Source organism: Panthera pardus, unplaced genomic scaffold (genome assembly GCF_024362965.1).
Source record: "Panthera pardus isolate Hobbes unplaced genomic scaffold, ASM2436296v1 HiC_scaffold_24, whole genome shotgun sequence".
In the NCBI taxonomy this organism is placed as follows: domain Eukaryota; kingdom Metazoa; phylum Chordata; class Mammalia; order Carnivora; family Felidae; genus Panthera; species Panthera pardus.
The window spans coordinates 126,566,695-126,590,767 of record NW_026526810.1 but is presented as its reverse complement, the minus strand read 5'-3'; the positions used below and the strand labels follow the sequence as shown (position 1 = coordinate 126,590,767).

The 24,073-nt window shown below is 37.5% G+C and overlaps 1 protein-coding gene and 1 long non-coding RNA gene across 3 annotated transcripts in view; one reads left to right on the top strand and one right to left on the bottom strand.

Annotated features, from left to right (window-relative positions):
• PPP4R3A (protein phosphatase 4 regulatory subunit 3A) overlaps positions 1-23,849 on the top strand; it is a 39,376-nt gene extending 15,527 nt beyond the window's left edge. The window contains exons 4-15 of one of the 2 annotated variants that reach the window (XM_019462053.2): positions 3,406-4,023; positions 7,738-7,815; positions 7,897-8,013; positions 8,441-8,596; positions 10,453-10,584; positions 10,686-10,788; positions 12,466-12,624; positions 18,080-18,249; positions 19,371-19,513; positions 20,093-20,283; positions 20,655-20,881; positions 21,940-23,849. In XM_019462053.2, coding sequence (XP_019317598.1) covers positions 3,406-4,023; positions 7,738-7,815; positions 7,897-8,013; positions 8,441-8,596; positions 10,453-10,584; positions 10,686-10,788; positions 12,466-12,624; positions 18,080-18,249; positions 19,371-19,513; positions 20,093-20,283; positions 20,655-20,881; positions 21,940-22,050 — 2,205 coding nt within the window. In that variant the 3' untranslated portion in view covers positions 22,051-23,849. The remainder of the gene's footprint in view (positions 1-3,405; positions 4,024-7,737; positions 7,816-7,896; positions 8,014-8,440; positions 8,597-10,452; positions 10,585-10,685; positions 10,789-12,465; positions 12,625-18,079; positions 18,250-19,370; positions 19,514-20,092; positions 20,284-20,654; positions 20,882-21,939) is intronic. The other variant, XM_019462054.2, reaches the window with a different exon arrangement.
• On the bottom strand, positions 19,371-20,095 carry LOC128773051 (uncharacterized). Its single transcript, XR_008417298.1, has 2 exons — positions 19,834-20,095; positions 19,371-19,702 (listed from the first exon to the last, which is right to left on the bottom strand). It is a non-coding gene; the product is annotated as an uncharacterized LOC128773051 (long non-coding RNA).
• Positions 23,850-24,073: the final 224 nt, after the last annotated feature.

Genomic DNA, 24,073 nt, shown 5'->3' with positions numbered 1-24,073 from the left:
TCTCTGAGTATATTGTTTTTTGCTGCGCTTTTAGCTAATGCCCAAGATTTTAAATAGCATTTCATATTTCTTAAATTCACTGTTGTCTGTGAAAAGCTTGATTTATAGGCAAGTGCAGTTTATTTACCTCAATCTGTGCTGAACTCCACACTTTCTATCCAGCTGTCTTTGAGAGCTCCTCCATGAGTGTTCACTAGTGTCTCATTTAATAGTTCAGAACCGAACATAATCTCATCTGAATCTGTTCATTCTCCCATCTCCCTCATCTCAGTAAATGCCAGCCAGTTGCTGAAACCAGAAACTTGTGGGTCATATTTATCCTTCCTTCATCACTTAACATCCATTCGGTCCTTCAATTACAAATTTTAAATTCGTTCACTTCTCTTTATTTTCACTGCTATCACAATTTACTAAGCCACTGTCATTTCTTGCCTTGTTTATTGCTTTCACCCTGACTGGTCTTCGCAAATCCATACCACAGCTAGAAGGATCTTTTTAAAAATGCCAATCTGATCTCACTTTGTTCAGTAACTTCTAGTAGTTCTTGACTATCTGTTCCACCTCATCTTGCGTGTTCTCAGTTGATTCTGGAATTTCCTAGTGACTCTGGTACCTCTGGTCACATGATCTCCACCGTCTTGTCGGGTATGCATTTGTCATGCACTCTGTTTTGCATTTATTATATGCTAAAGCCACTGGCTCTTGTTATAGACTCATTTAAACGATTGCATCCTAAGGACAGTTGCTCAGTCTCCACATTTATTTTAATTGGAGAATAATCTTTAGCAGGTTCTTTAATTTATTGGTTCTCAAAGTGTGGTCGTCAGACCAGCAGCATGACCTGAGAACTGATAGAAATGCAAATTCTGAGACCTACTGAATCAGAAGTTCTGTGAGTAGGTCCTAGTAATTGTATTTGAATTACATTTGAACAAGCCTTCCAGGTCACATTTTCTCTGTAAAGGGCGGGATAGTAAATATTTCAGGCCTTGTTGGCCATGCAGTTTAACAGCCATTCAACTCTCCTGTTGTAAAATGAAAGTAGCCACACGTGATGCATACCTAAAGAGTGTGGTTCTCTGGTAATAAGATTTATTTACAAAAATTGGTGGTGGGCCATGTTTGGCTATCATCTGTCAATTCCTGTTTTAGGTGATTCTCAGTGCCCCCTGAAGTTTGAGTGCCATCGCTTTAATAAAACTGCAGTGTCCTTGAGGCACAGTGTTTCCTTATTTGCAGAATTTATTTCTGCTTGATCGCCTATTCAGCTGTGTTCTTCACATATTAACGTGACCAACAAACTGTCCCTTTTTGCTAATGTGTGAAAGACTGACATTTATATCTGAATTCCTTTTTTCTTCATTCTTGTTCTTTGCTTTCTTTCCCATATGTTTGTTTTCATAGCACTTGCCTCCAGATTTTGTCCTGTGTGTAGTAGTTCTCCCATAGAGAGAGGAGATTGAAGAGCTTGGTATACTAAGGGCACCCATTGCTCAGACAGACCTTGTTCTCCTTCACTTTTCTGAGTTGAACAAGCTCACCCTGGACACAGTCTATTAGGGCCCATACTTACACCTGGGACTTCATGTGTTGCTGTCATGACAGGCTTTAATAAATTTAATAAATTGCCTTTAATAAATTGTCACATCCTCACTATATGTATCCTTAGGCTGTAATTCTTCATTTACACTTGGGCCACAGGTAGTAGTATTTGTATACTTTGTCTCTAGTAACTTTCCTGGGACTCACTGGCTATTTTATGATTTTCTGATCTTCCCCTTCAACTTGTGTGTACTTTAGATTCAAATTGTTGTTTCTCAGTCAGTCTTTCATGATCCTGTCTGTACTTCTTAATTTCTAGATCCTAGCTCTAAGGAATGCATTACCTTTTGCTCTTTTGAGATCTTAACATGTTTTTCTTACTCTTGAACTCTGCTCGTTTCTTGATCTAGAAACAGCAAAAAGTCTCCCCCATTTTCTAGTATCCTCCTTGATAGTAGATACTAGGTTTGTGTATATCGCTTCTTCCTTACACTTTTCATGGCCTCCACATTCTCATTTTCATTTCATTTCATTTCATTTCATTTCATTTCATTTCATTTCATTTCATTTCATTTCTAAGACTTATCCTTTCTCTTAAGGAAGACTTGTAGCTTATTCTCCCTTTCTTCTGTTTTCATTCTTCATTACTTCTTCTCTGAAAGTAAGGCTGAAACGTATTTGTCAAATCATTACAATTCCACCTTGATTCCCTGAGTAGATCAGATTCCAAGAATATCCTAACCACGGTTTGATTCCCTTCATATTTGCAGATAAACTCAAGATAGCATTGTCATTACAGTAAGGGTTTTTGTCCCTTTACATTTGGTTTTTTAATCAAATGCTACTGTATTTCTATAGGTAAAGGCATAGCCTGAGTATCAGGAATCTAAAGCTGTTTTGAGAGTTTATGTAGTTAACAAATCCAAAGCCAACTTGAGACTATGGCTGGTACAATCCGTGAATGTGCCTAGTTGCCTTTCAGTGGTTGTTGCCCACTGGGTTAAGGTCAAGATGATATCAACTTGGAGCATAATTTCACAACCTATTCCAGGCCTTCTCCCCTTCCAATATCCATTAACAGTCTCTCTTAAGCATGCTAAGCAATTTCAGTTTCTTGGCCGTTTCATATAAGGTCTAAGTTTTCCATGCCTTTATCATTCAACTTGGCCTGTTGGGCTGCTAAATTTAGTGACAGTGTCTCAAATTATAGGGCTAAGATAGCAAAACTTATTTTATTTCAAAATAAGTCTATGCCCTTTGGTAAAAATATCCTTTTACCTTAAAATGTATTTAATTGTGAACCCTGAGAGCCCATATATTGACATTAAGTTGGGGCTTACAACACTTTTCGGGCTTCTTGGAAGGGATCATGAAACCTATAGATTTGGGTGAATAGAAAGGAAAACTTCCATGGTTTGGTTACTTTTAGTAGATAACCTTGGGGACTCTGCTCTACTGTGCTCTACTACGTGTATGTTATAGTTGCTTTTTATAAATAGTTTCACTTTTGTGTAAATATGCTTGTTTCCCATAGTTTTTCTTAACTGATATTTTGGGGCCACCAACCAGCATTCATAGCATGTCACTGACCCACTTTGGTCCAAAGCCAGTTTGCACATGTCATTGGCCCTTGCTTTCAGGAATTGATATTAAAATTTTCCTTGTAGCTTAGAATTAATTACATGTTTTCTGTGATCACAACATTATGATGTTTGATATTTATTTGAATTTTACTTAAACTTTGGTGGCTCTCCTGGCATACAGTGCTAGGATTCTTAAAACATCTCTTGTATTCATCTAAGAATATCATTTAGATTTGCTTGATTATATTCTATGACAGCCATCGTAAATCTTATTTAATAGGTTCAAGGAAAGGACCCTTCAGTGGATATCACTCAGGATCTCGTAGATGAATCTGAAGAGGAGCGTTTTGATGATATGTCATCACCGGGTTTAGAATTGCCATCTTGTGAATTAAGTCGCCTTGAGGAAATTGCAGAACTTGTGGCATCATCTTTACCTTCCCCCCTGCGTCGTGAAAAACTTGCACTAGCACTGGAAAATGAGGGTTATATTAAAAAGCTCTTAGAGCTTTTTCATGTGTGTGAGGATTTGGAAAATATTGAAGGACTGCACCACTTGTATGAAATTATCAAAGGCATCTTCCTCTTGAATCGAACTGCTCTTTTCGAAGTTATGTTTTCTGAGGAATGTATAATGGACGTCATTGGATGCTTAGAATATGATCCTGCTTTATCACAACCACGAAAACACAGGGAATTTCTAACAAAAACAGCCAAGTTTAAGGAAGTGATTCCCATATCTGATCCTGAGCTGAAACAAAAAATTCATCAGACATACAGAGTTCAGTACATCCAAGATATGGTTCTACCTACCCCTTCAGTCTTTGAAGAAAATATGTTATCAACACTTCACTCCTTTATCTTTTTCAATAAGGTAGAAATTGTTGGTATGTTACAGGTGAGTTAGATCATTTTATTTTCCTACTTAGAGATACTTCTTGATTGATACCATTTAAACTGTTAATTGATTTAGCAGAAGTAATTTATTGTTCCTTTTAAATACCTAAATTGAGTTTTGATTTTTGTCTGAAGGTATGTATGTTGGTGTTATTAGAAGAGACTATAATATATAATACTGTGGGACCAGAGGGGTGTTATGTTTACGTCAGGGAAGGTAAATGTGATAAAGAAGTCTAGCTTGAAGAAGTTAAGGGAATGGTCTTAATGAAATGGTTGAATGTAGAATTAACTGAAGAATATAAGTTCTGTAGAATTGGTAACACTGCCAGGTAATTATATATAAAGGGACCCAGTTTTTAGGGTCAAGGGAATACAGATGTTGGCAAATTATAGTTGCGTGTCTCCTTAGCAAAGGGCATGCATGCTTCTTTATTAGACGAGTAGGGGGAAGTTGGATGTGGATATGAGTTACAGCTCCACCTGTCACTTAATAGCTATGTGACTTGGGCAACTTTCTTAACCTCCTGAAGCTTCGGTTTCCTGATCGGAAGGATGGTGATATTAGTATCTACCCTGTAAAGTCATGTGACGATAAAAGATCATGCATGAACGTGATGTAAGCCTTTTGAGCATTATTTTAAAGTATCTATTAATATTTGCCTTATTAAACCCCAAATTTTCTTTTTACAGTATCCCCAGTCTCTCAGGTCTGGTGTTTTAGGGGTGCTTGTATCAGAATTGCCTAGGGTGTAATGTTTCCTGGATTCTGCACAAAGCACAGAAATCAAAATCTATGAGAGCTAGCCAGCAATCCACATTTGTAACACCTTCAAGGTCCAAAAACTTCTCAGGATATTATCCTATAGTGTAGGAATTAGTCTAGTCTAACCGAGATAAATCTTTGCGCTATGCACAAAGTTCTGTGATTTGTGCACCTGCCATGTTTTTTGTTTCTTTGATGCCCATGATATTGTAAGAATAACAGACAGATGATATGACTTGAAAGGTCTAAGACTTTACCTCAGATCTACAAATAATTGAAACCTGGTTTTGTTAAAGGAGGCAAATAAATGTCGGTAAAGTCTTTTTTTTTTTTTTTTTTTTTTCATTTTTATTTATTTTTGAGAGACAGAGCACAAGTGGGGAGGGGCAGAGAGAGAAGGAGACAGAATCCAAAGTTTAGGCTCTAGGCTCTGAGCTGTCAGCACAGAATCCGATGCGGGGGTCGAACTCACAAACTGAGATCATGACCTGAGCCAAAGTTGGACGCTTAACCGACTGAGCCACCCAGGCGTCCCAAATAGAAAAGTCATTTTACCAACACCGCTGTCCTGGAGCTAGGAATAATTCCAGTTCATGTTGACTGATTTGACATGTTCTCCATTCTTTTTAAGAGAGACATTTAAACAAATAATACAGTCAATACAGTAAAGGACAATAGTAATCTCTGTACAGTGTATTGTGATTGATATAGAACAGGGAGAAGGTTCCAGTACCAATTTCTATTTGTTCTTTGATAAGCATCTAGTTTTTACTGGAGCCTCTGTTCTGGTTTCCTTGATAGTCCTGAGTGCTTCTGGTCTTTTCCTTTAGCTTCACATGATTCTCATTTTGTTATGCAGGGATTTGTCACTTCTGTGTTTTCTTGGTCTTCATACCTGTGAGATGCCAGTTTTATTCATTAAGTATGAGTAATTTCAAGTTATTGAGTCTGTTTCCCTACAGTATGCTTTGCAAAATCTTGGCTGCCAATGCTGTAGTTTTGTGTCTCATGATGCGGGGCCACTTAGATCCAAAGTGCTGGTACGAAGGAAAGAATTTTATAAATTTTGAAAAGGGTGATTGAGATATAATTTAAACCAGGTTCTACCCACCTTATGTACACAATCATATTCTCCCCTTACTCTTAACTGCTCTGTGTAACATTAAATATTAAAAAAAAATTTTTTTTTTAATGTTTATTCATTTTTGAGAGAGCATGAGCGGGGAAGGGGCAGAGAGAGGGAGACACAGAATCCGAAACGGGCTCCAGGCTCTGAGCTGTCAGCACGGAGCCCCGATGCAGGGCTCGAACTCACAAACTGCGAGATCCTGACCTGAGCTGAAGTCGGACGCTCAACCAACTGAGCCACCCAGGCACCCCATATTAAACATTTTTTTTTTTTTTAAACATTCTTATTCTCTGAACTTCTGTATCCCCAAATAGAGCAATTGAGAGAATCGTTTTCAATCATTTGACTTCCACTTGGTGGGATATGTTATATCTGGGATGTGTCTTGAATTTGGGTGCCACTTGAGGTATGGTCTGTTTGTATATTTTAGAAAAAGTAAAGGTAGGATTAACCAGTTTAATATCACAGAAAATGTTTCCTGAGCACGTACAACAGAGACTATGGAGTTTATATTCTAGTGGGAGATTACATACACACATATGCATATATCTATACATACGTACTAAGTATATATTTTTAACTTAGGCATGTCTGTAGGGCTGAAGTAGTGATTGAATCTAACACTAGCTGAGGTAGTATGGAATTAAAGTATAACAAAATTTTTTATATCGATATAGATATTTTAAGTTTATTTTGAGGGAGACAGAGACAGCATGAGGGGTAGAGATAGGAAGAGAGAATCCCAAGCAGGCTCTGTGCTGCTAGCTATGGAGCCCAGTGTGGGGCTCAGACCCACAAACCATGAGATCGTGCCCTGAGGTGAAACCAAGAATCGGACGCTTAACTGACTGAGCCACCCCAGTGCCCCAAAGTATAATAAAATCTTAGTGAAAAATAGTGATGGAGGGGCGCCTGGGTGGCTCAGTCGGTTAAGCATCCAGCTTCGGCTCAGGTCATGATCTCGTGGTTTGTGGGTTCGAGCCCCACATCAGGCTCTGTGCTGACAGCTCGGAGCCTGGAGCCTGCTTCGGATATTGTGTCTCCCTCTCTGTTTTTCCCCTGCTCACAACACTGTCTCTCTCACAAAAATAAATAAAGCTTTAAAACAATTTTGTTTTTAAAATACATTTTTAAAATGTTTTATTTTTGAGCGAGAGAGCATGGGAATGTGAGCAGGGAAGGGGCAAAGAGGGAGGGATAGGATCTGAAGTGGTCTCTGTGCTGACAGCAGAGAGCCGACGTGGGCTTGAACCCACAGACCATAGGATCATGACCTGAGCTGAATGAAGATGGAATGCTCAACCACATGAACCACCCAGGCACCCCAAAGGAAGCTTTTCTTAATTTTTACCTTCATTTGAGAGGTTGTAGAACCTTACCCTCTAAAGGTAAGGTTTTAAAATCCTGTGTAAATGAGGGGGTTGCGAATTATAGCCCATATCCTTTTTTAGAAGTCAATTTTATTTGAACACAGCCACGCTCATTTACATATTGTTTACGGCTGCTTCTTACTATAACAACAGAGTTAAATGCTCGTGGCGGGGACCATATGGTCCACAAAGCCTAAAATATGCACACGGTGGCCCTTAAATAGGCTTAGGAAATTAAAGCCTTGCCCAAATATAAAGAATAATTTTCCTTTATAAATCCCCAGTTTCTCCTTTAATAGTTTGGTTTCTCCTTCTCTCTTTTTAAAGAGTACCGTTGCCAATACCATCTTTCCTTTTTCCAGTTACTGAGTTTGTACCTTCTCTAGTATCTGAAAATTATGTTTTAATATACTCTTACCATTAGCATAAATTTGTCCTTTGATTTAACAGGAAGATGAAAAATTTCTGACAGATTTGTTTGCACAACTAACAGATGAAGCAACAGATGAGGAAAAGAGACAGGAATTGGTAAGAAATTTGATACTTATGAAAGGCACAAAACTAAAACGACAGATCTTTTATATTCACTTGTCCTTTCCCTTCTTTTAGGTTAACTTTTTAAAAGAATTTTGTGCATTTTCCCAAACGCTTCAACCTCAAAACAGAGATGCTTTTTTCAAGACTTTGTCAAACATGGGCATATTACCAGCTTTAGAAGTCATCCTTGTAAGTTTGTTTCTATGTAATTTCCATTATATTTTTAATCCACAAAGATAATATATTTTTATGTTACATGCAATTATTTGGTTATAGCCAAGATTTAATATTAGCTGTGTATTATTACATACGGTAAAAACTATGAAATTCTAGTGGTAGAGAAGAGTCCTTAAACCTTATTGAAAGAATACTCAGGAATTTTCCGTATTTTTAAATAAATTGTTAAATTTGCAGCCCGTTGAAATGTTACAGAAGAAAAGTAAACAGGAATAAAAGAAAGTATAACTTTATCCACAGAACAGGTTTTACGTGCCACATTACCTTGACCTCTTTCTTACTGCATTGTTTTCTTATAATTTGTTAGGTTTTGGGTTTACGTAGCTGTAAGTTCCATATTTTTATAATTCTAGGAGAAATAAGTGCTTTTTATCTGCAGGGCATGGATGATACACAGGTGCGAAGTGCTGCTACTGATATATTCTCATACTTGGTTGAATATAATCCATCCATGGTACGAGAGTTTGTCATGCAGGAGGCACAACAGAATGATGATGTAAGTAAGAAGTTAACAGAGCAAAAAATAACCAACAAGGTAAATATTATTTGCGCTAACAGTAAGTATTTGTACATGGGGAGCTGTAACTGTATTTACTATTTATTTTTAAAGATTCAAATAGCTAATATTTGGGAAAAGTGTAGCCATAATACACATGGCTTTTTCTTCCCCTAAATTGGCTCCTTAGTTTATACAGCAGTTATTTGTTAATGCTCACCTTAAGTTTCTTTTTAAATTTTTGAGATCACATTTCTTAATTCTGTCATTAACTTGATATGCTATCTTATTGGAATCGTTAATCAATAAATTGTTCTTCTGTATGTGGAATTATAAGTAACTTCCCTAGGAAAACATTGGCTTTGCTAGGGATAGATTCTCAAAAACACCAGGAGTGAAGAAAGGAAGCACAGTCCCTTGGAAAAGTATTTAGGGTACTTTCTTTACTGCCTGACCATTAGGGAACGAGCTGTGGCCTTGTTTACTCACTCTTCTCTCTCTCTCTCTCTCTCTCTCTCTCTCTCTCTCTCTCTCTCACACACACACACACATGCGCACACACACACACACACATACGTCCATTTTAAAGTGAGAGAATCTGGAGTGTGAAGCGTGCTCCTGGAGTGTGCTATATGGCGTATGCAGCAGCCCCAAATGTGTGTGCTCTTCTGTTTTATTCTTAGATATTTGATCCAATGATTCTGAATTTTTTTTCTTCCTGCTCCCATAAAATTTTAGAAGTGACTTCTAAAAATAAACTAATATGTTTTGCCCTCAACTGCATCTTGAAAGGGGAGGGAGGCATTTAGGAAAAAAAAAAATCTATGCAGAACTCTTGCGTTTTTTACAAATTGAGAAAATAGATTTTACTTTTTTAAAAAGTCTTAAATAAAATGTCAAAATGAAGTGGAATGCCTAGTCATTTTCTGTATTTAAGGGGTGGTCTTTTTGTTTGTTTGTTTTTTAATCGTAGTACCAGGGTAAGTGTAGAAAAGTACCAGTTTGGACCGTTAAATGTTATGTCACATTTTTCTTTTATAAGTAGTCCTATCCAGAAAACCAAAATACCTGTATTATTAAAAATAAAGGCTATTATTCTTGTTGGCCCTGAAACTCACTAGTTGCACATACATTAATTTAGTATGTCACTTTCATGCAGTAGGCCTCTTAATTCCCAATTTCGATCTTTATGTCCATCCTACTGCTGAATATACAGGCAAGAGCAGAGATTTCCTCACTGAATCCCTCTCTGTTTTTATTTTACTCCTTGGGCTAGGAACTGCAGTCATAGAGCTTCGGGAAAACTAGCAATCCGTTTTCATTGACATTGGGAATCATTATAATACATTTGTTCTCTATGCTATCTAAATACCATAATCTTGTTTCTTCTAACTTCACACATTTAGGTACCAACTAAATTTATTTTAAATGGAAATTCTGTATCATTTCCATAAATGGAGAACACATACAGATATCATTTGCCATAAGTAGAAGGAATCTATAGAAATGCAGTGAAAATAGAACAATGCTGTAAATTCTAGCTAAATATTCTTACTATTAAACTGAAAGCCCATTAGCTGTCTTCAGAAGGGAAATTTTGTTATCAAGAAGTACAAAGCTCTCCTGGCACCAAATGAACTTTGTGTTTGCCTTAATCGAAGGGATTTAAAGATCAGAGAGAAAGAAAGAGACTTTCTTTTCTGTACTACTTAGTGTAAATGTGCCTGTAGCGTGCTTGAGGGAAACACTGCCGTATATCCTGTTAAAGAAGTTAGTCATTTCTTTTGTTTGCAGTTAACAAGGCAGCTAGTATAATGCTGTAACGTGTCATAGTGTGTGCTTTTACATTCCCATTCATAGTAAGTGATCCTTATTGTATGTACTTTTCTCACCAGGATATTTTGCTCATCAACCTCATTATAGAACATATGATTTGTGATACAGACCCTGAACTTGGAGGAGCAGTCCAACTTATGGGCCTGCTTCGAACTTTAGTTGACCCAGAGAACATGTTAGCTACTGCCAACGTAAGCCACAGGCATTTTTCTCATTTTCATACTAGTATATTGTTTATTGCTGGTAGGAACCAATGCCGTTAAAGTTCATGGAAGTGTTTTTGATTCCTTAGAAAACAGAGAAGACTGAGTTTCTGGGTTTCTTTTATAAGCACTGTATGCATGTCCTCACTGCTCCTTTACTGGCAAATACAACAGAAGACAAACCCAGCAAAGGTAAGATAATGCAGGTTGGTAGTGAAGTTCTTTGTTCTTGAATTCTGAAATTCAGAGTTGATGTAGAGTAATAGTCTTTAAAAGTTCAAGTCATTTGGATACATTTTCAAAAAAGGTGCTCAAGGTAAAATTTCTTTAAAAGTGCTATAATTGAAGACAATAAAACATAATAGGAGATAATTGTTGCTTTCAGAATTTTAAAAGTTTTTAAGGCAATATTCATATTTTATTTTTATTTACATAGGTTAAAAAAAATAGAAGGAAGTAATTATGAAAAAAGTAATTTTGTTATTTGCACTCCAGATGTGCAGAGCAAGGCTGTGCTCACTATTAAACTCTTTCTTTCCATGGGGGATTATTCATATACTGATGACTCATTATTTCTGCATTTCATTCCTTTAGCTTGCGTGTGTGTATTTCAGAGAGTGGGTTTTTTTAATTTTTTTTTTTAATGTTTATTTTTGAGAGAGAGAGAGACAGAGCATGAGCAGGGGAGGTGCAGAGAGACAGGGAGACACAGAATTGGAAGCAGGCTCCAGGCTCTGAGCTGTCACCACAGAGCCCGACGCGGGGCTCGAACTCACAAACTGTGAGATCATGACCTGAGCCAAAGTCGGACACTCAACTGACTGAGCCACCCAGGTGCCCCCAGAGAGTAGTTTTAGGATGTTCAAGGGAAATCCTTTATTGATGTTTCGAGAAGATGATTTTGTTCTCGATGAATTATCAGTACAATATAACTTACATACCGCTTAGAAAATAAATGTTAAATTTAGTTTTTTGTGACTCTAGGATTAAGTCTGGGAACCGTGATAATTCATTTTTCTGTCTACTTTATTTGTACTAGGTAAAGCTTAAGGCTTTTTTCCAAACACATTTATTTCGTTCTTTAAACATTTATTAAAAACCTGTTGTGTGGAAGGCACTGTGCTGTATATAATCTTTAGGGGCTAAATGGGGGAAATGAAAAAAGTAAGTAAAATACTTCCAGAAGCCTTCTGCCTGGTGAGAAAGAAAGATAAGCCAACGATGGTAACTCAGTGTGGATTCATCCTGTGTAATAAAGGAGCCACAAAACACATTGGAATCATAGGAGCAGAGAGAATAATTCCACCAAAGACCAGATGGTATCTTTCAAGCCCTCCTGTGCCATGTGTACTGTCCATCCTATGAGGGATGTGTTAAGACATGGTAGAGCATTCTTGCACCTTGGAATAAAGCAGATCTAATAGATTCAGGTCTCATCTCTGCCTTGCTGTTCATACTTGGGTTTTGTGAAACAAATTCCTCTTAGAGTTGCTGAAGAAAATGTAAAGCACGGTTCTTGGCACATTAGGTAGGATAGGAATCCATTGTTTGTTCCCTTTTCCTTAACTTGAAATTTGGGGTTGGGGCACCTGGGTGGCTCAGTTGGTTAAGCATCTGACTTGATTTCAGCTCAGATCACAATCTCAACGGTTTGTCAGGTCAAGCCCCATGTTGAGCTCTGCGCTGACAGCTGGAAGCCTGCTTGGGATTCTCTCTCTATCCACCACCCCCGCCCCCCCCCCCAAGTAAATAAACATATAAAAAATAAAATTTTGGATTGATAGGATTTTACTTGATTGGAGTTTAGATACTTACATTTGGAAAGGAAAAGAATATTGGTCATTAAATACAATTGTGTTTTGTTTTTAGATGATTTTCAGACTGCCCAGTTGTTGGCACTTGTACTGGAGTTGTTAACATTTTGTGTGGAGCACCATACCTACCACATAAAGAACTACATTATTAATAAGGACATCCTCCGGAGAGTGCTAGTTCTTATGGCCTCAAAGCATGCTTTCTTGGCATTATGTAAGTGTTACTTCTGGTGGAATTATTTATCATTGATATATTATCATGTTGTTGGTACCTTTGGGTCTTAACTGCCTAAGAAAAGATCATGGATTTCAGGTCAAGAGACCTACATTCTAATAGGAAACTACACTGATTATATAATTTCACCACATTTTGAGATGATTTTCCTCATTTGCATATTTCTCAGTTATATAAGCAAAGGGGTTGGTGTGCATCTACAAAATTCATATTAAAGTATTCCATTATTAAAATGGCACCTTAGATCATTTTACCTCCGTAACTTTTTTAGGACTGCATTACTAATTATAAATTAGGCGTTCCTGGGTCTCACACTAAATCATGAAGAATATTTTTGTAATTTGGAAATTGATAGCTAACAGCACTGACTTCCTAAAACACATTCCGAGTTACAAAATGCCCAGCACAAATGTCTGTAGATGGTCCATTCATTGACTGCACACATACTTTTTTCTCATGTTTATCTCTATTTGACAATATAACATTTTTTTGAACATATAATTTATTGTCAGATTAGCTAACATACAGTGTATATATCGTGATTCATCACTTTACATACAACAACCAGTGCCGGACAGTATAACATTTTATTACCTCTGACAATTCAGAGCAAGAGGGGCAGACTTCAGAGGTGACCAGATCCAGGCTGTGGTCTATTTTTGCACAACTTACAAGCTGAAAAGTGGTTTTCATGTTTTTTAAAGGGTTGTTAAAAAAAAAAAAAAAAAGCTACAGACGCCATACATATGTGGCTTAATAAAGCCTAAAATGTGGACTTGTAAACCTTTATGGGAAAAGTTTGTCAGCTCTCTTAGAGCAACACATGGATTGTTCTTAGTTGTACCCGTTTTTCAAAACTTAACTGTGTTAAGGCCCTATTTGTTGAAATAAAACATGTTTCAGAATTGCAAATAGGTTATTTGAGAATGTACTTGATCATGTAGCAGCCAGCCTTTGGTAAGTTGACAGACCAATGTGGGGGTACCTTAGAGGCTCGATAAAATGTCTGCTGGTAATTTGTCTTTTGGTTTTTATGGGTAAGTTTGGTTGTTTTGTCATTGTTTAAAGGCATCACAGTCATTCACTAATTGAAGGCCTGAATATATGTATATACACATATATCCATTTTTTGCTATTTTTTTTAACTTCTTTTACAATTTTTTTACTTAATGGATTTTTAAAATATCCTTAACATTATAAGAACATTATTTTTATAAGGATGTGTCTGATGTTGATTTGCTCTACAGTATTTTATCTTTAAAGTAGTAAGTAGAGGGGCGCCTGGGTGGCTCAGTCGGTTAAGCGGCCGACTTCAGCTCAGGTCGTGATCTCGCGGTCCGTGAGTTCAAGCCCCATGTCGGGCTCAGTGCTGACAGCTCAGAGCCTGGAGCCTGTTGCAAATTCTGTATCTCCCTCTCTCTGACCCTCCCCCATTCATGCTCTTGTCTCTCTGTCTCAAAAATAAAAAAACGTTAAAAAAATTAAGAAAAAAAAATAAAGTAAGTAGAAGTAGATTTCCTTCTAAAAACATTAAACATTTTTATCAGGGTAACTGCTATAGTTGACTTAGTTTTTCGGGCCAATGTACACACAGCAGTATGGACTGAGACTACACGTAGTCATAGTATATTTTCATTTTTCAACTTTCAGATATTTAGTGAAATTAGTTTCTGTTGATTGTCCAGAAACTTTGATGCTACCCTTGGTAAACTTTTTCAGCCAAAGGTAACACGGAGCATGTGTGGCATTAATCTAGACTGCTAAGAACAACAAAAAAATAAATGGGACAACAAAAAAAACAAATGCATTATTTCAGTCCTGCCTTACTAATGTACTATCCATGAGCTCAGCATTTGCAAAAGAAGGGCTTTTTAAACTCATTCACTTTCCTTCTATACCAACCACAGCAAAAGTGAGAGCCCCCTGACTAAATTGAGAGTGAATTCATAATGAACACTTCTTTCGTGTTAGAATAGAAGGTTTTGTTCAAGTGCGGGGAAAGGCAGTTTAGGACAGAATGGAAAAACTAAATAAATGAGTATGTTGATCATTTATTTCAATAAATGTATCAAGTACCTACTATCCTATTTTGTCAGTACTAAGCTCTGCACTTTAGACATTTGTCATCTGTGAGATCAAGGTGAGTCTTAAAATTAATGGCATGTTGTTGTGAATGATAGTTTGGTTGGTTTGGTTTTCTTAGAGTAGGAAAAGTTTCTTGTAATCAGTGGCATCTTAGACTTGATGAAGTATGCTAAATACCTGGTACAAAGAAAATGAAGATGATTAAGACCTGGACTCAGCTGTCAAAGGGATCAGAGTTCATGAGGAGATAGTCCTGTAACCATCAAAATACAATGCCCTAAGTACTATATCGAGGTGTGTTTGGAAGCATAGTGGAAAGAATTTATTCTCCACGAATGAGTCAGATCAGGAAAATTTTGCAAAAGAGGTCAACTGGGTTGTACTGGTCATGGGAGAATGCGACATGCTTGGCTGAACACACGGCTAATGTGCAGATGTGGGGGAAGTGTGGCATGTTAACGGTCTGGGGTAGGTAGAACACACGAGTCCAGCGGGAGAGTGGCAGGAGAGGGATAAAAAAGGCTTTTGGCTCGCAGTTCTTGATCTCATTATTTTGCTTGCAGTATCATCAAGAAAAGGTCTCAACATTTAATGAGAACTATGAAGAGATTTCATTTCAGGGAAGGTTTATATTGGAGGAAAATCTTAGTTATGCTTTATTCTTTGCATTTTCCAAACGGAGTTAGCATTAAACCTAACTCACTCTCACATTATTCTCCGTGTGGCTGTCTTCCCAGATTGAGAACATGAGTAGTTTCTGGAAGAGGATGCCAGTCATAAGGAATAAGCACTCGAGGACTGGCTGTAGAGTAGAGAGTAGGAGTTTTTGATCGAGGATTTCTTAAAGAACGAAGTATAAATTTGAGGAGAGGTAGAACGTTTTCAGTCTGCTAACATCACACTGAAAGAAAACGTTAGGTACAGTGTTCATTACAGGTGAATTTAGACGCCACATTATAAGGACAGCAGGTAATGAATGAGTGGTTAAATGTAAACAAGTTGGGAACTTCACCGAACTTGCCTTTTTTTTTTTTTTTTTTTTTAATATCCACTGCTTATTAGAAGGCTTTTATCCTAAAGCCAACAAATCGGTTCTGTAGGGGAGACCAGCAGTCCTTTCACAATTTAGGCCTTTATAGGTTAGATATATACATAGAGCAGTTTTATCAGTCTTCATTTCCTTGGTTTTTCAGGGTTCATGTCTAGTTTTTTTGTTAAAAATGTGGACATCTATAAAAGGAATGAAATAAAAATGGTACTGTAGATGCTTTATTTGGCCATCATTAGTTACATATGAGGCAAAAAGTCTCAACTTGTGACAGGAAATCTCCCGTTGTGTGAGGTAAAGAGGAATGACTTTAGAGATGATTGAAACGAAGCACCAGAGATTCCTGGAATGTTGAGAAAGTTTAGAGGGAAGCATGGAAGCAGAGTGCACTTTACATCGAAAGTCCTCCAGTTATGCCACTGTGGCCTCTCCCAGAAGCTTTCTCGAATTTACTCTGAGCAACTTGACTTGATAGAACTCACTGGTAAATTTTTGAAAGCAACCTTTATTCAACGGCAAGTAGTGGTTGGATACTCTCGATGCAGGTTTGCTTTCGGGGAAGACTTTGAGTGGACGTGACCCACTTCTGGATATAAATAAATGAGGGCAAATGGAAAGGAGGAACAAAACCAAGACCAGTAGAACCGTCCTCCATCTACACCAGCAGTTTCTGGACAGAACTGCTCTTGAGGAAATAGTGGTCCCACTGCACACCTCGGTCTTAGTGAATTCTAGGAAGGGAGTTTCTTACCAATTACCTAGGAACCGCACGCAGACCACAGGGTGCAGCTAGCGTGTGTGATGGTAGGACACAAGTCTCCACAAAGCCTGCAGAGTTCAGAGTACTAATTCTTGAAACATTAGCTCGTGCCTTAATTACTAAAAACTGAACATCTGGCTTGAGCTCCAATGGATTGTTTTTTATTCTGACAAATGGAACTGCCTCACGAAGTTCCTTTGTCAAGTGACATCACAAAAAAACCAAACTCTAAAATCACTGTTTTGGGAAAATAAACCCTTGTTAGGCTTGACTTAACACACAGGTGCCTCTTACTGTTTAAAATGTCTTAATTTCACCATGCTTTTGTATTTGAAAATAATTCAGTAGTTGAAAAAAAATGCAGTTACTCTTCTATAAATTATTTTGAAATTCCCTGCCCAGAGTGTCACTTTAGAAAGAGACACTCTTCAATAAGTTGCATTGTTAAGGCAGTTTATAACCAGCTTGTACCTAAATGGGCATTCACTTGTGGACCTCTTTTCTGCCAACTAAAGAAAAATTGAGCTGCTTTACTCCTCTGCCTTCCCACCCAGAAACCGTGTCAGCATGGTTGCCTGGCTACCTGCTCATGAAGGACTTGATTAATAACAAATTGGCAATTTAACGAGCCACTTCCATGATCTCCAAAGAAACCAAAATACAAACACAATAATTAATCTTGCCAACCGAAGACGATGTGACTGCATGAAGTGAGTATGCTTTTTTGAACTGTTTACAATAACTGGGGCATTAACTTACTGATAAACTCCATTTAGGTAAAGAGGGTTTGTCTAGCTGTCTGAGTATATTTGGATCTTGACGAATGGTGACTTAAGTAACTCCCCATACCTCAAGATGTAAATATACCTTTTAATCTGTAAGTTAAAGCCTAATTAATTGTAAAAAGGAAAATTAGGAAAAAAGTTAAAAAGCATACTCGCTGCAATAAGCCTAGAGGACCACGTTTTAAAAGCAACATTCTCTAAATTTATTTCAAAATTATGGGAAGGCAAGTTATGGGTCGTGCAGAGTTTTGTGGGTTTATAGTAGTTCTCCTGACACATTGACAGATCAACCATCGTAAACCCAGAACTCTGATGCAGAATAGTAAGAGTGTCCAAAAATAATGAATATCAAATTATACGTGGATTGCCCTAATTAAACAATGGTTTTTCTGTTGTTTTCAAGGTGACTGTAGAAGGACATATTTAGAATTTTCTCATCTTTAGTATAAAGCTTAATTCATTTGTCAGCCCTGTTTTAGCTCTTATTTTAGATGTGAAGTACATTTTGGTCATTAGTAGGTTCCAGAATTTTTCCACTCTCTGAGACTTGTGTTCTATCATGACATACACTATTTCCAGAATACGTTTTTCTGGTAACCCTTTTGTGATTCCCTGTTCCTTAGGTACATACTTCTGGAAGCGGTAACCTAACACTGCACGAAGAATTATTTATTACACAGGTTTTTTTGTTTTTTTTTTAATCTAAAATATGGAAGTGGGGTATATAATTTGAACAACGATGCCTCTGTGTTTCAGGTGCTCTTCGTTTTAAGAGAAAGATTATTGGATTGAAAGATGAGTTTTACAACCGCTACATAATGAAAAGTTTTTTGTTCGAACCAGTTGTCAAAGCGTTTCTCAACAACGGATCCCGCTACAATCTGATGAACTCTGCCATTATAGAGATGTTTGAATTTATTAGAGTGGTACGTTCTGTATTTTCCAGTTAGAATTTTGGTTTTAATTGAGAATACTGAATATGCATTATTGATATTGTGGCTTGAGGTGATACTTGGAGAAAATTTTAAAAAGAAAACCCATGTAACCGGAAGCTTGTAGGGGATTCAGTTCAAAGTAATACAGTCTCTCAGCAGCTGTGAATCCTTTACAGGATAGTTTGACAACTGATTTAACACTGTCATGGTAATCATTTTAAGAAAGTAGAATTAACAAAAACCACACCAAAACTTTGAGGGCTTCTGAATTGTGACTTTTCCCCATATACTTTCAAAGAACAATTTCAGGGGTGCCTGGGTGGCTCAGTTGGTTAAGTGCCGACGTCAGCTCAGGTCATGATCTCACAGTTCGTGGGTTTGAGCCCCACGTTGGACTCTGTGCTGACAGCTCAGAGCCTGGGAGCCTGCTTCGGATTCTGTGTCTCCCTCCCTCTCTGCCCCCATCCACTCGTGCTCGGTTTCTGTTTCTCAAAAATAAACGTTAAAAAAAATTTAAAGAATAATTTCATTACAGACTTCTGAATCTTTAGTAATAGAGTAGACTAGTGGTTCTCAAACAGTGTGTTAGAATTATCTGTGACATGCTTTAAAATTATGGTGAAACATACATAATGTGAATTTGCCTTTTTAAAAAAAATATTTGAGCATGCGCGCAGCTCATGACCTGAGTTGAAACCAACTGAGCTGCTCAGAAACCCCCAAAATTTGCCTTTTTAAAAAGTGTACAATTCATCGGCATTAAGTGCGCTCACACTGTTGTGCAACCATCACCACCATCTGTCTCTAGCACTTTTCTGTGATGTGCTGATCCCACCCCACACTTACTTAAATTTAAGAATCATCTGGGGTGGGACCTGGGCATTTACTTGGGGAAGACCCGTTAATTCTGAGATACACCAAAAATCAGAGACACTTTGGTACGTAGCATAGCCAGTTATGCCCATTTTCAGCATTTGATTAAGACTGGCTTATAATTTTATGAAGTTCATCTGTTTGGGGCAGGTTATTGAATTCTCTACAATTAAGCCTCCTCTCAGCAAAAGTAACCTTTTCCTATTGTATGTTTTTATCATTATAATTCTTTTCTGTAGGAAGATATAAAATCATTAACTGCTCATGTAATTGAAAATTACTGGAAAGCGCTGGAAGACGTAGATTATGTACAGACATTTAAAGGATTAAAACTGAGATTTGAACAACAAAGAGAAAGGCAAGATAATCCCAAACTTGACAGGTAAATTCCTACATTTTTTAATCTATTCATTCAAGTTCGACGGTGGTGCCTCTTTCTGGCCTGGCTGGGGGAGGGAGGGATGGGATAAGCGGGAGTTGTAGTTTTCTGCAATGGCCAACGTGAATGTTGCCCTGAAGGTGTAGGTGGATATTGGCTTGGTCTTGGACTCTTCCTCAGGCATTTATCAGACTAGATAGTGAAAAAGAAAACCCAACACTTATGTGGCAGTGGGGCTTCATTGATTTGCTTTGAATTACTTTGTTAGCAGTTACTTAAGAAATCTTGTATATTTTTCTAAATGCCTGAGTTCACATACTTACGGTAGATTTTAAAATCCATGAATTAGGATTAATTCCTGATGTTAACAAGTTTAATAACTGATCCATGATACTAGAGATGGTGGACTTTTTCAATCATATATGAAAAATCTGGTTGGGTAGAGTCTGGTTCTTCATTAGCCTGTGTATAAATCTGTTCTCTCCTTGCTCTGTTAAGACGGTCTAATTCGGAGCCCCACTTTGAAGACTGTCTAAAGGAGTCTGCGGAGGAGTCGGTTTACTTTCTTCTCTTTACTCCTAGCATGCGGTCCATTCTGAGGAATCACAGGTATCGAAGAGACGCCAGGACACTAGAAGACGAAGAGGAGATGTGGTTTAACACCGATGAAGATGACATGGAAGATGGTGAAGCTGTCGTGTCTCCATCTGACAAAACTAAAAACGATGATGATATTATGGATCCAATAAGTAAATTCATGGAAAGGAAGAAATGTATGTTGAAAAGCTGGGCAAAAATGACAGCTTTCCCACCCTGGTTTCTTTCTCTCTTTCTTGAGAAAACGAGTATCTACTTTGTGTCGTGACCTAGATTTCAAAGACTTAGTTGCTTTACAGAATGTGACTTAATGGCTGGGGGTGAAAGCATGGACTAAATTTTCTTAATAGGAGAACTAGATTATTTCGGGAAGGGTGGAAACACTGGATACAGAAGGAAGGTTTCATCCCTTCTCGTACCGTGTTGAACATGTGTTTTCCCCCAGCAAAGGAGTAAGCTAGGAAATTGTGTTTAGTGCCACCTCATTTGGGGGGATTAAAAAAAGACAAGTACGGGTGACAACTATTGACAATATTCTTATTTTTAGTAAAAGAAAGTGAGGAAAAAGAGGTGCTTCTGAAAACGAATCTTTCTGGTCGGCAGAGCCCAAGTTTCAAGCTTTCCCTCTCTAGTGGAACAAAAACTAATCTCACCAGCCAGTCACCTGCAGCAAATCTGCCTGGTTCACCGGGATCCCCGGGATCCCCAGGATCTCCAGGCTCTCCTGGATCTGTCCCTAAAAGTACATCTCAGACGGCAGCTATTACTACCAAGGTACATTTTGACTTCCAGGCCTTTCTCATTTAATCTGGTTCAACAGTAACTGACTGAGATTTCCTTTGGGTACTGTCTTTTGGAACTGATCGAACCTTTCTGAGGCTAGAGGGAATGAATAATTCTCCCACTACTACCTGAATGTATGCAGAACTTGAGCAATTTCTGAAAGTTTTTATGACCAATACCAAAGTCTGAATAAATCATTTTGGTGGTTTGCATTTTAGAACTCTGGTTCAGATTTGTTTCAAAACATACACAAAATTTTAAAGTTATTCTTTATCAACTTTCCCAATTAACACCCAGATAAAGACTTGTGTGGAAGAAAAATAATTAAATACCTGGACATTCCCAACACTATTTTTCCAAGCAAGGTTTATAAAAAAGAATTAACCATCATCTCTTTTCATATAAGAAAGGATCAAAATTTTAACACCAAAAATGTGGACAAGACATAATCTTAGGATAAAAACCTATTCCCTGGGCCACCTTATGCTGCCCAGGACTAGCAGACTGGGCATGTGGAATTCGTTGATCTAAATCGGGAATACAGTGCCCCACCCACAGTTGTTTTTTCTTTGACAATTGCACGAGACCCCTAAGGGCTAAGAAGTGAATCTGAGAGATGCTGAAGTGAAGGGACCACAGAGCAGTGGGACTTCTTCCACAGTCTCCTAAATAGAGCTGCAGTGGTTTCTGGCGAAGGCACGGGTCTAAAAGGAAGCTGGAAGGAAAGGCAGACTCCCTTTCCTAAAATTCTAATGGTCTGCCCTCCTGGTCTGTTGATCTTCTGTAGTTTGTTAATGCACTATTAAATTTTAAAACATTTTTTCAATTCAGTAATTACTGATTCCATCTCCTGGGTGATTTGTTAGGATTATAGACTAAAAATTTTATTACGGAAAACTTAGGGAAAATACAGTGAATTTCAGTTGCATCTAATCTCCCGTAACCACACAGTATATTGGGAGGGGGGAATCTGTATCCTTTACCTAGACTTAAAATATGTGCTGGAAATGTAGTTTAAAAAAAAATAAATAAACCTTATTTCTGAACAGGGAGGCCTCGTGGGTCTGGTAGATTATCCTGATGACGATGAAGACGATGATGAGGATGAAGATAAGGAAGACACGCTACCGTTGTCAAAGAAAGCAAAGTTTGAGTCCTAATAATGGCAACTGCCTCTGATCAGTACCTGTTGAGAAAACTGGTTCTCTACCCCTCCCCCCTACAAAATCCACAACAAAGCAGTGGTCTCTTGTGAATGACTGATCCAGATCAGCCTCCCACACTTGACTTCTGCTCATCAAGTGCCAATTCAATGGAGCAGGAGGAGGGGATATTATACATTTAGGGGAAAGACTTAAGCCTTTGAGCTCTCCAGCTTGGACCACACATTGCCCTTTTCTCAGGGAAGGAAATGGAAACAAAAAGCCAACAGGGCAGGGGTTTTGTAAGTGGAACTCTGGATTGACTGGTCAGTTGCTACAATCAGAATATGCTTTCTCGGACCACGTTTGAGACTCAGAAGAATAGGCTCTTGTGCCCTGATTCTTCACTAGTTAAGAATGCCAGCAGTTTCTTTGTATAAAGAGACCTGCCTTTAAAACCATACATTCTGAGCATTTTAGTCAAGCTACAACAGGTTTGGAAAACCTCTTTGGGGGAGGGGCGAATATAAAGTTTCCTCTTTTTTATCTGTTCCCTTTGCCCTTCAAACTGCAGATTTTTTTTTTTTTTTTTTTTTAAAGTGGGGATTTGTCCCTACTTGATTAAAGATTGAGTGGAATTCTAGATGTGGTCATTTGTGTCATAATTTTTTGGTTTCATTTTGTTTTTGATTTTTTTCTCCCCTGAGTGTATGCTTAGTTGTTGAGTATATATATTTGGGACCATTAAAACTTTTTTTGATGTAATATAACCTAACGTTGTGCTGGTACCTGTTTTACCATGTGTAATTTTTGTTCTACATCACAGTTCTTAATTTGTTTAGAGTTTTATGAAAGATGGTATAGTTTTTATTGACAAAAACAAAGTAATCTTACAACTATGTGCATACAAAAGCAATACTATTTTGTGACTAAATATTTTATATTAAAATTTACATCAGCAACTGTCTTGAGAATTCAGGGAAATAGAGTGGAATTTAAAATTTCAACCATTTTGTTAAACCTAGAAACGTGAAATTAGTATTCCAAAGAGATTCTGAAATTTCATATCTTGGGAAAATGACGGTACATTAAATCTAAATTGAGGCTGGATGATTTAAAAATAACATATTTGACTTTTGAATAATAAAAAGAAAAGTGAAGAGTAAGAGAAATTGTATTAGTTGTATGTTTCTTTTCTTTTCTTTTTTTTTTAACTACTCCCTTTGGAATACCAGCTGGAGTTGTAAGTGGTGGTCCCTAAATAAATACGTGGCCAAAGGACCATCAGCTATCACCTTAGTGCAACAGTATTTTTAAATAGGTTCCTTTTATTGTCGTAGGTGTTAAAATTCTTTTAAGGAAGTGAAAACATACCTTGACATCACATACCCTCACTTTTTTTTTTTTTAATAAGCTTTTAGAACTTAAGAATGGGTTTACAAATGTGAATAAAAATCCATATCCAGGAAATGATACTATTTTAAGTATCATACTTTTAACTGAGTTAATCTAAGAAGCACTGTGTGCTTCTACTCTTTTGCTTAGTCCTCAGTAAATTCTAACATGTGGTACCAAAAACAAGGTTATATTTAATACTTGGAAAGAAAACCAGGAAGTGGTAACTTGTTACAGTCATGAAACAAGTTTTATTGTTGGCTGTTTTTTTTTAACAAATTTTGGGTGCGTAGTTAACTATAAGCGTTTAAGTGTATTTCACTACAGTCTAGAGATACTTTGGAGACTCCAGTTCTGGCTATTAATAATTGAAGTTAATCAAGTTACCTTATCAATAAAGCGAAGAAAGATCTTAAGTTTAATTCTATTACGTCTTCCTTTGTTACCTAGCAAGTCCCATGTTTGTGCCTTAACTGTACAGTTTAAACTCACTGCTGGTTGGGCTCCTGGAACACTTGTCTTGGTGTTCTCACAGCTCCTGAGTAGAGGGGAGGAGCGCCCCATGCTTTCATAAATTCCGGTCCAGCAGTTAAATTAACTATTGGCCCTTAACAGGTAAGAGATACCCCTTCATTGATGGATAGTT